The sequence below is a fragment of the Mesoplodon mirus genome (assembly GCF_964341445.2).
Source record: "Mesoplodon mirus genome assembly, chromosome: 3".
Taxonomy (NCBI): domain Eukaryota; kingdom Metazoa; phylum Chordata; class Mammalia; order Artiodactyla; family Ziphiidae; genus Mesoplodon; species Mesoplodon mirus.
In genome coordinates this window covers 165,746,742-165,762,010 of record NC_138978.1, presented here as the reverse complement: position 1 = coordinate 165,762,010, position 15,269 = coordinate 165,746,742, and the positions used below count along the sequence as shown (strand labels likewise).

The following is a 15,269-nucleotide window of genomic DNA, read 5'->3' as shown; positions in this document are numbered from 1 at the left end:
TTTTTCCAAATACTGATGGTGCTTCAGAGTTCGAGAGTGGAAAAGTTCCCAACGGTGAACAAGGAGAGTGACAAAAGAATGGGCTACAAACAGGACCCCAGGGAGTAACTTTTAAGGATTAGAAGGGGAAGGAGAAACCCACAAAGGAGACTGAGAATCAGTGGTCACAAAAGCAAGAAGAGAATCAGGAAAGAGCGTTGCAATAAAGGCAGAGAAGCAGAGAACTTTAAGAAGCAGGAGGTAACTAACAATATAAAAATGAACCAAAGGATTCCAATAAGAAGGTGAATGAATTTTTTCCATTTTTGTGGGGAGGCACAACTAGGAGGTTACTAACAACTTCAACAAAAGCATTTTTGATAAAGTGGTTCTCATGAAAGCCAGGTTACAGTGGGATTAGTGGATACATGAAAAAAAAGGGAAACAAATGGGAGATGAAGAAATTATCCTTTCAAGAAGTTTGAATTGGAAAGGAAGAGGGTACTAGCTATGGTTTTCTCAGAAACCTCATCTTGTAGGACAAGAGGAGAGGGAATAAAAATAGGTAAGGAAGTAAATGTTTTGAGTGTATGTGTGTGTGTTTGTGTGTGCATGTGTGTATGTATGGGGGGAGTGATAGAGTTCATGATAAATGGCTTCCATTTTATCATCAAAGAAGGAAGCACGATTATCTAAGAGTCAGAGGAGATTGAGGTTGCTGGGGGAGAAGGGGCAAGAAAAGGTAAAGAAGGGTAAAGATTTCAAATAATTCCTGAAGAGGAGATGACCATAATCAAATAAAAGTTTAGACAAGTAGAACTAAAGACCCACATGAGATCAGAAAATCCACCTGAGTAAAGATGACAATGAGAATGGTGTGCAAGTGTCATTGGCAGTAAGGAAGTAAAACATAAGACTGTGTTTTCAGTGGATGTTTCACATAAATATTGAAATTTCCTCAGGTGACTCTAGGATCTAAGGTAAAGGGGAAGACTGTGAGTCAGACTGTGAAGCCCTTGATGTGTACGGAGCAACCAAGAGATGGGACAGTGAAAGAAAGTAGAAAGTATATGGTGACATAGTAGAGTGCCATGTGCCCAATAGCAGCAGGAGGACTTTGACAGAGAATAAAAAACTAAGTTTTCAAAGTGGCACTAGGCAGCTGGGAGAAAGCTAGTTGGTACTCTGGGGACCTGTAAGCCCCATGGTGTGAGCACCGTCCAAGGACTGGGGGAGTAGGTCAAAGGGGATATTCACCCAGAGGAGGAAGCATAGTTGGCAAAGTGGATAGCAGACGGGGGTGGCAGAGGGAACCCTTCTGTGTATTTTGGGTCAAGAACCATGGTGTACAGCAATGACAAGAAGGTTTAGATTTAACCAAACCCAAATATCCCAGATTTGGCACTGGTCATTTCTGTGATGGGAATTGGCTGAGGGTCCTTGGGAGCATCTGGTTTTGTTCTAATGGAGGCTGCCTTACCCCTGTGGAGTACAGTCAGGATCTTCCCCTGGAGGGAGCTTGGTCTGACTGTGTGAAGCAGGATCCTGGGTCCCTCTCTCAGGGCATACGTGCATGCATCTTGTATGTCTTGTTTTTTAACATGCGAATTTTTGATGCTGACTCAACTTCTTCAGACAGCTCAGGATCTTTTTCTTCTTTCTGGCCTGAATCATTTCTATCAGTCTATAAAGGAGTTATTCAACTGACTATTAAACTAGAGCACAAGAGGCTTTATTTTTATATCCTTTCACGTTTACTCAGTCAGAAACTAAGCAAGAGTTGGGGCTTGCCCGGACACTTAGATACTAGAGTGTGGCTAGGGGTCAGTGGTCAAGGGATCCCAACAGAAATCATCTGGGGGACAAAGGAATGTGGTGGGCTGGACACCAGGCAATGTTTAATCCCAAACCAGCAGGTCACAGTGATAAAATAGTTAGGCAGCTGCGCATTCTTCCAGGAGGCATGTCAGAAATAATAGACTCAAGCAATGGGCAGAACAACTTGATATGATATGTCAGCTTTCTCAAAAAGCTTGTTTTTGAGAAATTTTTTTATAAAGATCAAGGTGCAGCTTCACTTTGGTCTGTCTGAGTCCTCAGGGAGAAGTTCATGGTATCTCAATCTAGAGTGTGGAGAGGATGGGTAAAGGGAGATCCTGGCAGAAATTAAGTAGATCAATGCAGTTCACCTCTCTTCATACATAGTTCTGGTCAGTTCGTGGTCCCATGCTTTTCATGAAATTTATGTATGTCATTTCACCCTTTGAATATTAAGTTCTTTTGGATGGATGACAAGTTTATCTCTTAATAAATCATTTCTGAAGCAAGATGTTAAGCTCTGAATTTTAGAATAATGGCCATTTTCTCCACCCTAGGTCTGAGCCAGGCTCTGGTCACATTAGTGGACAAGCTAAGACGTTTATCTTATTAACTCTGATTAAATTCTGAAATGGTGTACATGTGTTATAATAGGCAAGACAGTCTACATGCAAACTGGACACCCTGCTATCTACACTTTGCCCCTTTTTGGTTTATGGAATAATCTGGGCAAAAATCTGTCTTCAACAAAATAAAACGTTCAAGTATCAATTCAATTAGTGACTGTTTCCAACTGTCTCTAGCTTTTAAAAATGTATTTTATCCCTTATACTTGCCAACTTCTATCTATATCTCTATGGAGTGCAGGAATTAGAGTGACTGTACCCAGTTTTCCCCAAGTATGACATAAACACTCTCATCTGGAAGGGTAATTTATGGCTGGAGAGTGGAATGGGCAAGGAAGAAATGGGAGATAAGCAGAATCAGCTAATGAGTTGGTAGTGGGGGAGGAGGCTTCTTGGAGGGTGGCTCAAGGGAAATTAGTGGAACTGCTGGGTTGAGGGAGGGTAGAAGGATGATGGCCAAGACTGGTCAGTGGCAGACAGAGAAGCCAGGAACGCACAGATAGCCCAAGTAAACCATGCCAGGAACAGGGAGATTTGGGGAAAGTGAGGAGGGAGAAAAGAGAGAAAACTGTCAAGTTACCAATTCCTAATTTGAATGGGAACTCTGGAATAGGACCAGAGGATACAGATTTTCTTTCTTGGTACCCTGAGCTGTACATAGGCTATCACTGATCCTCTCTGCCCTTATTTCTTTCTTTTATTTTCTATTTGTTTCTTTTTTCCCTTTTCTTTCTTCTCTCTCTCTCCTCCCATCCACCCTCCCTCTTCTCCTTCTATCTGACCAATTAGACCACCTCCATGTTGAAGAGTTACTTGATGTCATCATAACTCCAAACCATCAATTTATCAATACAGGAAATTGTAATTATTTTTAGTAAAGGAGAAAAGGAAAGGGAATGTGACTAATGTCCAGGCTACAGTTCAAAAAACACTCCAGGAAAGTATCAGAAGGAATATCCCTCTGATCACATCTGACGCCACTTCATGAAATTTGGATGATTTATTGGGGATGAGAATTACTTTTCCAAGATATTATAAGTCAATAAGAAAGAATATTTTAAAGTCCCCATTCTCTCAAGCATTTTTGGTTCTAAAGCAAAATCTTTTTGTGTTTCTTTACTTTTATTCCCCTTTTTGGTTCTGTGCCAAAGAACATAAACACAGTCTCCTTTGGGATCTCTATTTCTTGAGTACTCCTTGCCAGTATATCCTACATGTGGATTAAATAGATGGCATCAACAGTGTAGTTGGGAGGCAGAGTGAACAGAAGAAGAAGGGTCATGCTCTTCTAGCCTGAGCTTCTGGGTTGAGAGATTTCAGCGTCTGCAGCTTGTCTACCAGAATAGCAAGAGTAAAGCGTGAATCTATAAAGGAAATTTCAACTGTGTTGAGAGAGCTGTCTGCACAGTTGAAGCTGTGATAGGATCATTCCTATCTTTGGAGTGGCATTCCCATGACCACTATAGGAAGCATCCAGTGAATCCAAGGGTCCACTGGGTTCTGGTTTAGTTGTTCTTTCTTAAAATAGCTCTTCATTGAGTATGATGAGGCTCTGTTTGCCCATAGTAAAGTTTTAAGTTTCTCTGATGCCAGGAAGATGAAGGTCTTTGACTATAAGCTTTAAAAAAGATCAAATGCTTGTTTCCCTTTTTTATGGGCCATGGGGCATGTTTTTTGTTGTTGTTGTTTGTTTGTTTGTTTTTTTGCGGTCTGCGGGCCTCTCACTGCTGTGGCCTCTCCCGTTGCGGAGCACAGGCTCTGGATGCACAGGCTCAGCGGCCATGGCTCACGGTCCCAGCTGCTCCACGGCATGTGGGATCTTCCCAGACCAGAGCACGAACCCGCGTCCCCTGCATTGGCAGGCGGACTCTCAACCACTGCGCCATCAGGGAAGCCCAGGGCATGTGTCTTTAATAGACCTTTAAGTCTGTGAATAAGTTCAAACATAATATTACCTAGTGCTTTGAAGACCACCAATAGAGATACTTGGTGAGTATCATAAGGTAGTCAGAGTAGGGTTAGAGAGTCTATAGATTAAGGTACTAGAAAGAGAAATATATATAAAATTAGCATTCTTTGCAGTAGCTTATGATATCCTCTCCTACCTATAACTCATCTTTTTTTTTCCTGTTTTACTTTATATTTTCTGGCCACTATTTACCTTTAAAAATATGCCTGAAGCAAGCATATGCTGAAATAGAGATTCAGTCGGTCTTCTTAGCATAATAATGATCATGCAGTGTGATGGAAAGAACCAGGGACTGAGAGTTGAAAGGCCTTCTTCACTGTGGGCTGGGGTGGGAGTGGAGGTAATTCTCAGGGCATAGAGTTAAGGGTATTATTGGATTTATCTTGAAGAAATAATCTGGGTGTAGAGTGGAGAACTGAGTATGACGTCAAATACTGACTATCCATATAAATATTGCGGTGCTAAAAAGGTAGGATATTATTTATCTTGGAATAAATATCCTAAATGTGTATTAGTGCATTTTTGAGAGCTTCATAACACCTGGTCTTACCCTCTCTGCTCCTCTCCTCTAAAAAGCAATGCTGGTTGGGAGAGTCAGAGTCTGATTAGGTCTGGTTCTACTGTTCTCTATGGACTGATCCTTTGGTGTGACATTTCCTCCTCTTATGTGCTCTCCAGGGCGTACATGAGTGTGAAGGAGCTGAAAGAGGCACTGCAGCTCAACAGCACTCACTTCCTCAACGTCTACTTTGCCAGCTCAGTGCGGGAAGACCTTGCAGGTGCTGCCACCTGGCCTTGGGACAAGGAAGCCATCAGTCACCTGGGTAAGTAAAGTGAAGACCAACTATAGTAGGAAAAATGAGATTGGAAGGGAGTCCATGAAAGTGCATTTGGGGAAAAAACAGAGAAAAATAAATTTACTTAATGAATTAGCTGCTTTGGGCTGAGAATAGCTTTTGGGAGAATCTCTCAAAATGTTTCAGCGCAGACAGGTAAGATGTATTAGAGCAAACAGTGGCAAAAACTCAGAATGTCCTAGACCGAATCTATAATCTAGACGTTAATAAATTGCTGACATGGAATAAGATCCATTTTATGTCTTGGAGAGCCTCAAGGGGGAAACTAGCGAGAAGGTGGCTAGACTGTGAAACCTGGTTTGCAGTAAACAGCCAGAAGATTGCTGTGCTTCTTGCATGGATTGGAATCCTGAGGAGATTCTGGGAAATTAAAACAGGTGGGGAGCTTGTCTGCTTACCTAGGAAAAAGGTGACACCTTAATACTGAGTGGAACTACTGCATGCTTAAGAAAGATAATTCCTTTTATTACAATATCTTATCATTATTATAAAGGAAATATTACTGACCAATCAATAGAATCATTAAATCAGTTTATGTGAATGAAGAGTAATTATTCAATATAATTTGTATATGCTTTCAAAGAGTCTTGAGTAGGATTCTACCAAAACTTACTTTAAAACTGAATTACCATAATTGAGAGGAATTTTTCACATTGGAAAGAGAATGCTTGAAAGAGACCAGAAACCATTTTATGAGTGACTTAAAAGAGATTATGCAAAATTAATCTTCTTAGTAGTCAAATACAAAGCAGAGAGAAACTGAATAAACATCACATAATACTGTATATGTCAAACCTATGTATGATGGGGTCATTATGAAGTGGAGTCCAGAATATTGAAATGATAATCAAATAAAATATGAGCAAGTGTCCAAAGGATTGAGGAAGGAAAATGGTGAGCAGTAGGTTAGCAATAGGTGAAAAAATGTTGTGGCTGTTCAAGAGGAAACCAGAACATAAAAATCCTTGTAGTGAATCAGGTCAACATCCAGAAGAGGTATATATCTCAAGCAAAGGAGGAGACAATGAAAAGTTAAACCTGTGGTGATTCAAACTGAATGCTTTGTTAGTATGCTGGATTTCATTGGCTCTATAGTATCTGATACGGTTTTAAGGCTCTGCAGTCCTTTTATCACTAAATCTTGTATTTTCAGTTCTCAGTATATTAGAAGTCAGAAATTTGTGAGATGAGTGGAGCTTTCCAGAGGAAAGCTAATGTGAGTCATTCTAGTCTTCAAAGTATCAACAAGTGGGCTAGAAGGTTATATTCCAATAATTCATTTAGCAGTGAGTTTGAATATCTTGAATTATCCTCATGAAAAACAATACTAGCAGAGGAGCATGTAACACTGTAAGAAATTACCTCCAAATTGGTTCATACCTGATTCACCAAAGGTTAACTTTTCGGTATATATGACAGCTAGGTTTACCCAGCAATTGTTTCTATGAATCCTAGGTCTATCATTGGGTACTGAATCTACTTGTTCAAAAAACCTAAAAAAAATGCTCTTCCTGGCCATTATGGAGACAAATCTTGGCCTCTTGATAAGAATTATTGGACTGGGAGCAGAGCCCTGACTATTTTTCTAACTTTGTTGGCACTAGGCCATTGACAAGATTCATTTAACTATAAAAGTGGATAAAATACCCCCACCCAAAAAATTAACTATTTGAAGACATCGGACATCAGCCAAGACAACGAGGATTTGAGGGACCCAATCCCAGTGAGGAGAAAAATGCATTGAAGTGAGCTCTACATATAACTCAGATTTTTTCTCCTTTAGGGAAATTACCAAAATCTCAGTGAAAGTAATAGAGGCAGAGCAGAGAGAAGCAGCCTAAAGCTTGCTTCTCACTACTGAGGAGACAAAAATTAAAGGTCAGGCCTTCTAAGGCATCCAGACTGGAGGGACCAAGCTCCCAGAGAGATAGAAATCATGAAAAAAATGAGACTGATAGTCTGCTCATAATTTGAATATTTTTCTAATTACTAAACTATGCATGCTCAGGTCCAGTGGCCATAAAACAAGTATAAAATAACTGCTAACAGATTAAAAAGCTGAACAGTGATTTCAGGAATCTCATAGTGGAGGGAACAAAAAAATGAAGTTGAGGTCCTATCGAGGAGGGGCTTTGAGATACCCTATGTGTGAGGGAAAATATGAATAGCCTAGCTTACACAAAGCCTAAAATTCAGCCTGAAACACTCTTAAATCCGTTTGGAGGAGGGTCATCTGCCTATATTTAACTGCCTAACAAAAGAAAATTAAATATGCTCTGGAGGAAGACAATATCATCAAAAGCTTCTACAAGTTTTCATGCACAGTGGCCAGAAATCAGTAAAAAAAAAAAAAAAAAAAAAAAAAATTACCAGTTATGCCAGAGATAAGACCAAATGATGATAAACTAAACTAAAGAAACAAATAATCACTAAATAAATGCAGACCCACAGATTATCCGTATATTGGAGTTATTGAATATTGGCTTAAGATAATTGTGATTTATATGCTCAAAAATAGATAAAAAGGTGAAGAGTGTCTTTAGAAAACTAGAATCTATATTAATGAATCAAATGGAAATTTTAGGACAAAAATACAGTAACTGAAATTAAGAAATTAATAGATTGGTTTATGAGCAGGAGAAAGGTTTAGTGAACTAGAAAACTGTAGAAAACATACATATTGAAGCTCAGAAAAAAATGATGGAAAGATATAGAAAACAACTTGGGACATTTGAGATCTGATGAAAAATTCCTAACATAAATTGGAATTCTAGAAGAAGAGGAGAAGGATTTTGGGGCAGAAATAATATCAAAGAGATAGCTGCTGAGAATTTTTCAGGGTGACAAAAAATATTAAACCACAGATTCAAAATGTTTCACAAACCCCAAGGAGGATAAATAGAAAGAAAATCACAACTAGATTCATTATAACAAAAGTGCTGAAAAACCTCAAAAGTAGCCAGAGAAAAAAGTTACGTTACTGGGCTTCCCTGGTGGCGCAGTGGTTGAGAGTCTGCCTGCCAATGCAGGAGACATGGGTTCGAGCCCTGGTCTGGGAGGATCCCACATGCCGCGGAGCGACTGGCCCCGTGAGCCACAATTACTGAGCCTGCGCGTCTGGAGCCTGTGCTCTGCAACAAGAGAGGCCGCGATAGTGAGAGGCCTGCGCACCGCGATGAGGAGTGGCCCCCGCTTGCCACAACTAGAGAAAGCCCTCGCACAGAAACGAAGAGCCAACACAGCCATAAATAAATAAATAAATAAAATTAAAAAAAAAAAAAAAAAGTTACGTTACTTTAAAAGGAGCAATAATAAGATTGACAGGCTGACCTTTCAACAGAAACTATGGAAGTCAGAAGACAATAGATTGATATTGTTTTAAAAATGCTAAAAGAGAATTATTGCCAATTTATAATACTATGTTCAACAAAAATCTTTTAAAATGAAGAAAAATTAAACATATTTTCAGACAAAAACTGAGATAATTTAAAACCAGCAGTAAAATAAATACTGAAGAAAGTTATCCAAACAGAAAGAAAATGACTCCAAAAGGAAACAGAGGCATGCAAAAAGAAATGAATCACACTAGAAAGGATAAAAATATTAAAGGTAATAACAATGTCTTTTTGGCTTAAAATATATTTGAGTTAAAATATGATGACAATGGCACGAAAGACAAGAAGTAAATAAAATTATATAATTTAAGGCCCCTTCTACACCGGTATCTGGAAAAAATACTAATTTATTAATTTTAGATAGCTTATACACACCTTATATTATACAAGAATTAACTCAAAATAGATCATAGACTTAAGTATAAAAAGTAAAACTATATAAAAAGAAAACATAAGAGAAGATCTTCAGGGCAAGACTAGGCGAAGAGTGCTTATATATGACACCCAAAGCATAGTCCATAAAAATGAAAACTGATAAATTGGACTTAATCAAAATTAAAACTTTTTCTCTGAGAAACACTCTGTTAAGATGAACAAGGAAATGGCAGTCTTAGAGAAAGTATTTGCAAACCACACATCTCACAAAGGATTTATATCTAGAATATATTAAGAACTTTCAAAACAATAGTAAAACAAACAAACAAATATTCCAGTTAGAAAACAGACAAAAACACAGACATTTTACCAAAGAGAGTATATAGATGGAAAATAAGCACATGAAAAGATATTCAATATCATTAACCATTAGGGAAAAGCAAATTAAAGCCACAATGAGGTATCACTATACTTATTAGTAGAGCTAAAAAAATAGTAACAATACAAAATGCTGATGAGGATGCGGAGAAACTGGATATTGCATATATTGCTGATGGGAAAGTAAAATGGCACAGCCACTCTGGAGAACACTTTATCAGTTTCTTATAAAATTAAACATACACTTACCATATGACCCAGCAGTTGGACTGTTGGACATTTATCCCAGAGAAATGACAACATGTCTCCTTGAAACCCAGCTTTATTTGTAATAGCTCCAAACTGGAAATGATAAAGTGTTCTTTGGTGCTAACTGCTTAAGCAAACTGTGACACATCTGCACAATAGAATATTACACAGCAATAAAAAGAAACAAAGTATTAATACATGCAACAACTTAGGTGGATGTCAAGGGTATTATACGGAGTGAGAAAAAAATCTCACAAGTTGCACGCTTATGATTTAGTGTAGTATTCTCAAAATTTTATGTGGTATTCTCAAAATTAAAAGAAAAAATCCAACAGATAGAAAACAAATTAGTGGTTTCTAGGAGTTAGGAATGGGGTGAGGGGTGGTGGGGAGAGGGGTATGTGTGTGGAGTGACTTAAAGGATAATAGAGGAGAAATCTTCATGGTAGTTACACAAAGGTATACATACATGTGATAAAATTGCATAGAACTACACACAAACACACACTTGCACGTGCACACATACACATATATTCACAAGCCTGCATGCAAAAACTGGTGAAATCTAAATAAGGTCTGTGGCCTCTTTGCGTGAACAGAACACTTCACATATAGCAGGTGCTCCTTGAATACTCACTGATTGAAGGGATGACTGAATAAATGAGTGAAGGTATTAAATTTAAATAGTTTCAAGAAATATTTAAATTATCTCATGAGTCACTGACTCATAATGAATTGCAAAAGAAGCTAGGGATATTTATATTTTATTCTTAAACCTTTTAGGAATAATTAGTTCCCCTACAACATGTTTCTTTTTTTTTTTTTTTTTTTGCGGTATGCGGGCCTCTCACTGTTGTGGCCTCTCCCGTTGCGGAGCACAGGCTCCGGATGCGCAGGCCCAGCGGCCATGGCTCACGGGCCCAGCCGCTCCGCGGCATATGGGATCCTCCCAGACCGGGGCACGAACCCGCATCCCCTGCATCGGCAGGCGGACTCTCAACCACTGCGCCACCAGGGAGGCCCTACAACATGTTTCTTAATGTGCATTTAAGGAGTAGAAGACTAGCTGAAAATCTGACTCAATATGAAACTTCTCATGTTATTATTTATTTTTTCTTGTTCAGTCATAACTGTGATTGAACAAAGGAATCATATTGACCTAAATCGGGTGTAGAGTAGTACAGACAGCTGGCATAACATGATAGAGGAAGACATTTAGGATTATCTAAACAGAGTCTTTTCAAGACTCAAGATTATCTGTGTCAACATTCAAGACCTTGTATTTTGAGGGTCAGCTGAGTGACCTGGCAGATAAGTACGCTAGTTTTAAGACTGAATCCAATTTCTGACTACAAATGGCTTAAGTCACTATGAGGAAAGACCAAGGTAATCTGTGGTCCATCAACACCATTTCTGGCCTTTAGCATGATTTTGTACTTTTAATGTTGTGGTAATGCAGGGCAGAATTTTTTATAAGTAAAGTAAATGAATAAATGAGATCCCCTTGAGCTCAGTTGTTTGAATATCTTTAACCTTAGTATACAGTACTTAAACTGAAAACATATCTTCAAAGGCAGAAGACGTAAATTAGTGGTAAACCAGACCTTTTATAAACCATTAATATCGTACTCATAATTATTTATTCATTCATTCAAAGAAAAACTGTTGAATCTATTTCATGGCAATATTAGAGATAGAATAATTAAAAGGAGTCCACCATAAAGGTTTGCACAGCACAACTGGGATACAGACTTGCAAATACACACTTATAATACTACACAATGCTGCCACACAGGAGGTCAAGTAGGAACATGATGAGAAAGTGCCTGATTGTGCTGAAAACATCAGGGAAGAAGGGAAGAGTTCCCAGAGAGGCTGAAGCTTGAGGGGAGAGTTGAAAGATGAGCAGGAGTTTGCTTGGCAGACAATGAGAGGGCATTCCATAGTGAAAGAAATGGTAAATGCCAAGGTTTAGACTGTTAAAAACCTAGACTTGCTTAGAAGTGGAGTGTCCTTGGAATGGCTAGAGCAGAGCTCTTCAAACTTATTCTTGCTCTCTTGTACCTCCTAAAAGACTTTTGAAAAACTCTGTACCCCTTAATCAATTTTAAAAGTAACACCCAAAAATTTAACCATAAGTTTAAATTATAGCAAAGAATATAATTTCTGGCATATTATTTTAAATTATTGACATTTAAAAATACATTTTAAATCTACTCTTCTAAATGTATCTTTGGTAACATAATAATTTGATAATCACCATCATTCATTAAAAAAATTCATGGCCATGCACTTTTTTAACATTGAGAAATTATTCATTGCTCCTTTTTTCTCTTTGAATTTGTGTTTCCATTTCATTGCTCCTATAGAACTTTATACTAATGTAACATATAAATATACTTTTTTCATAGTTTTTAGTTAGTCACCTATTTCTCTGCTAAAAACATATTTTGAATAAAAACATAAACATTTTGTGATATTTTTAATTAAAGTTTTTATTTTGAGATCATTGAATATTCACATATAGTTGTAAGAAATAGTACAAAGAGATTCCACATACCCTTTACCCATTTTCCTTGCAAACCTGTAATACAATATCACAAGCAGTATATTAACATTGATATTGATCATAAGTTATAACATGTTAAAAATTTGTTCTCAATTGAGTTAGCTTTTGAAATGATTCCTTGTCCAAAATTGATCAAAACAATATTTTTAAATGTTGATTAATGACTAGTAAACAAAGTGGAAAATACATATTTAATGAGCCAAGAGTGGCTTTTCTCTGCCAGATTAGTTCTTGTGTCAGTGGATGAAGAGTAATTATTTCTATAATAAGACAGGATTTAGCATCATTTATATTGCTTTTTTTCCCTTTTATAGCTCTAAGTACTGAGAAGCTTTGTTCACATAAATAAGTAGATGGGGAAAAAAAGAGTTCTGTTTGACTGAGTGGATGATGGTGCCAAGGTAGAAAATATAGAAAAAGCAGGAGCAAAGGGGGAGGCAGTTTGGTTTTGGAGGTGTTGAATTTGGGATCTCTACAAATTTGACCATGAAAGGCACTTCCACAAAAGCAGAAGGAGGAGCAGGATTCAGGCGTGTACCAGACAACAAAGGAGAGAGGGGTTTGAGAAAGTCCCTTGTGGCCCACAAATATGACTGCTTCAGAGTGATGAAATACGTACAAGGGCATCTTGGCCAGGTTAGAGAGGACAGTTGGTCACTCTCTGGCACAGAAGTTAGGCACTTCAGAGTGTTCTGGACCAGCCATCTTCCTTAATTGTTCTGGGGAATGTCTGTACTGCCGAGGAACATTCAGAGACCCTTATCAGATCATAAGTAACATGCCTCAATGCATGGGACCCAAGAACTTTGTGGGAGGGAACTTGAACCTGGCTCACAATGGGGCTTTAGACATATGGGATCTTCCAAGGAGTCCAGATAATGTGACCCTCGGAGGAAAAAAAATATCTTAGAGTGATAGAGTGGGCTGTGGCTTCCGAAAGATAGGAAGAAATGTATCTTGAGCAAGTCACCTCATATAGAAAATGGGAATAACAAGCATGAGGAAGACTACCTGGCACATAGTAGGGCTTCAGTAAATATTAGCTCCATTAGTAGTAGTAGCAGCAGCAGCAATAGAAGTTCCAAATACCACGGCTGCTGTTGCTGGCTGGGCCCTTAGCTTCCCACCTACCTCATCTCCATCCTAGAGATTTTCAGTGCCCTAGAAAGAGGTTGGCTTTCTAGGGGGAAAAAATAATGTGTTTTTAGGTGTCCAGTTGCCTGCAGTGGTAAAGCAGCTTATAAGAAACAAAGGGAGGCTCCTTATAAGTCACAGAAGGAAAGAATAAGTGATTGTTGGCAGTTTGGGGGAGACGGGTAGTGCCTGATGAGGGTCTGTGGGTGTCATAGGGCCAGATGGACTGGAGAACAGCTACCACAGGGGTGATGCAGATGTGGCAGGCATCTGGCAGAAAGCAAAGCAATAGCTGCATGAGGCGGGAAGGGGAAGACAAAAGCAGCAGACATGAGCTCTGAGGGGAGATATCCTTCCCTCACCTAGAACTTTTATAGGGGATCCCCCCACCCGAACAAAGCTTGACTTCCTCCTAACCAAACAGTTGACATTGAGATTAGGGTGTTACATCAATTGTGACACATTCATGCACAATGCGGGTGAGAAATAGACATTGATTTGGCAAGTGGGAAGTCTCTGTTAATCTCAGCCCAATTGTTTCTGTGGAGTATGGGTGTAGGAGCCAGCATGGGAGAGGTAGAAGAATCCACAGCAGGTAAAGGGAAGCACACTCTGGTGCAACAAATCACTGAATAGTTGGGCTAGAGCAAAGCAATTTTGTTCCTCTCCACTCTGGCCCCTCTTCACTATGCCAGAGTGGAGTGATTCTTCCCCAAGACAAGGAATAAACAGGACATGTAAACTGGAGCACACCATGTCCATATGAGGACTTAGAGCATCATTAATGAGACAGGCTACAGGACGTGAACAGGATGAGGACTGTTCCTTGGAATTACCCACTGGTTGCTACTGTAGATTATTTGTCAGATGATAATATTCAGCAAATGGGGTAATTTTAGGTGCCTTGGGGTTTCAAACATAATGAACACTCTTGGATATTGAAACTTTGGAAAAAATTATCCTAGGATATGACCTAAATGCCCTGAAATTGGGGTGTCCCAAAGATAGGTTTATACGTTTATAAGTAGGTGGAATAAATAATCACCTTTGTGTGTGATGCATTGAAAGATCTCCTTTCTTAAAATATGTCCTAGTAAGCATTGAATCTTTAGTGCCCAGAACAGTACCTGACACTGAATAGATGCTCAATAAATGCTGAATTGATAAATCAATTGTAGAAAATATCTTTCCCATTTATACTCTGTAGTGTGAGGTTGTGGGTGTTTGAAGCACCACCGTCATCCAGAAACAAGGAAAGGAGTACATCATAGGTCTCCAAGGCCTCAGTGATAACATCTTCAGTTTTCGTTAATCAAATGACTTTTCTCCCATGGTATGGGAGGCGTTAGAAAGCCCGGAGTGAGGGAGGCATCCATGTGGTACTGGGAGTATCTAATGAGGAGGAAGTGCCACGTGGCCTTGGCTTCAGAGTGGTCCAGTCTGAATGCCAGTTCTTCTTCTCCAGATTGCAGGTTCTTCTTCCATAGCTCGAGCAGGGCTAGTGGTGTTCACCTGTCCCCGATGCCAGGCCCAGGGTGGGGCTCCACCCCCGCCCTGCCCCCAACCCTGTGGGAGGCTGGGCCACATGCAGTTCTGAGTCCCCAGGGACCACAGCTGAGGAGAGTGAGGTGGCTGAGCCCTGGATAGCTGAGGAGACATTGAAAGAACAATGGCAATAGAAAATCAATACAACATGAAAACAGGAATCTGCATCCTGAGTGGATTGGAAAATCAGGGACTAATAGAAGGCTAGCAGACCACACAAAAACACTCCTTCATCCTTTGTTGCTGTGTGGCTGACAGGGTCTTGGTGCTCCAGCCGGGTTTCAGGCCTGAGCCTCTGAGGTGGGAGTGCTGAGTTCAGGACATTGAAACACTGGAGACCTCCCAGCCCCATATTTCCCGGAGATCTCCGTCTCA

General features: G+C 39.4%; 1 protein-coding gene across 1 annotated transcript in view; it reads left to right on the top strand.

Moving 5' to 3' along the window:
• PAPPA2 (pappalysin 2) overlaps positions 1-15,269 on the top strand; it is a gene marked incomplete at both ends in the record, with an annotated part of 309,213 nt that overhangs the window by 112,372 nt on the left and 181,572 nt on the right. The window contains one exon of the mRNA XM_082613770.1: positions 5,071-5,216. Within this exon, the coding sequence (XP_082469896.1) occupies positions 5,071-5,216 (146 nt within the window). The remainder of the gene's footprint in view (positions 1-5,070; positions 5,217-15,269) is intronic.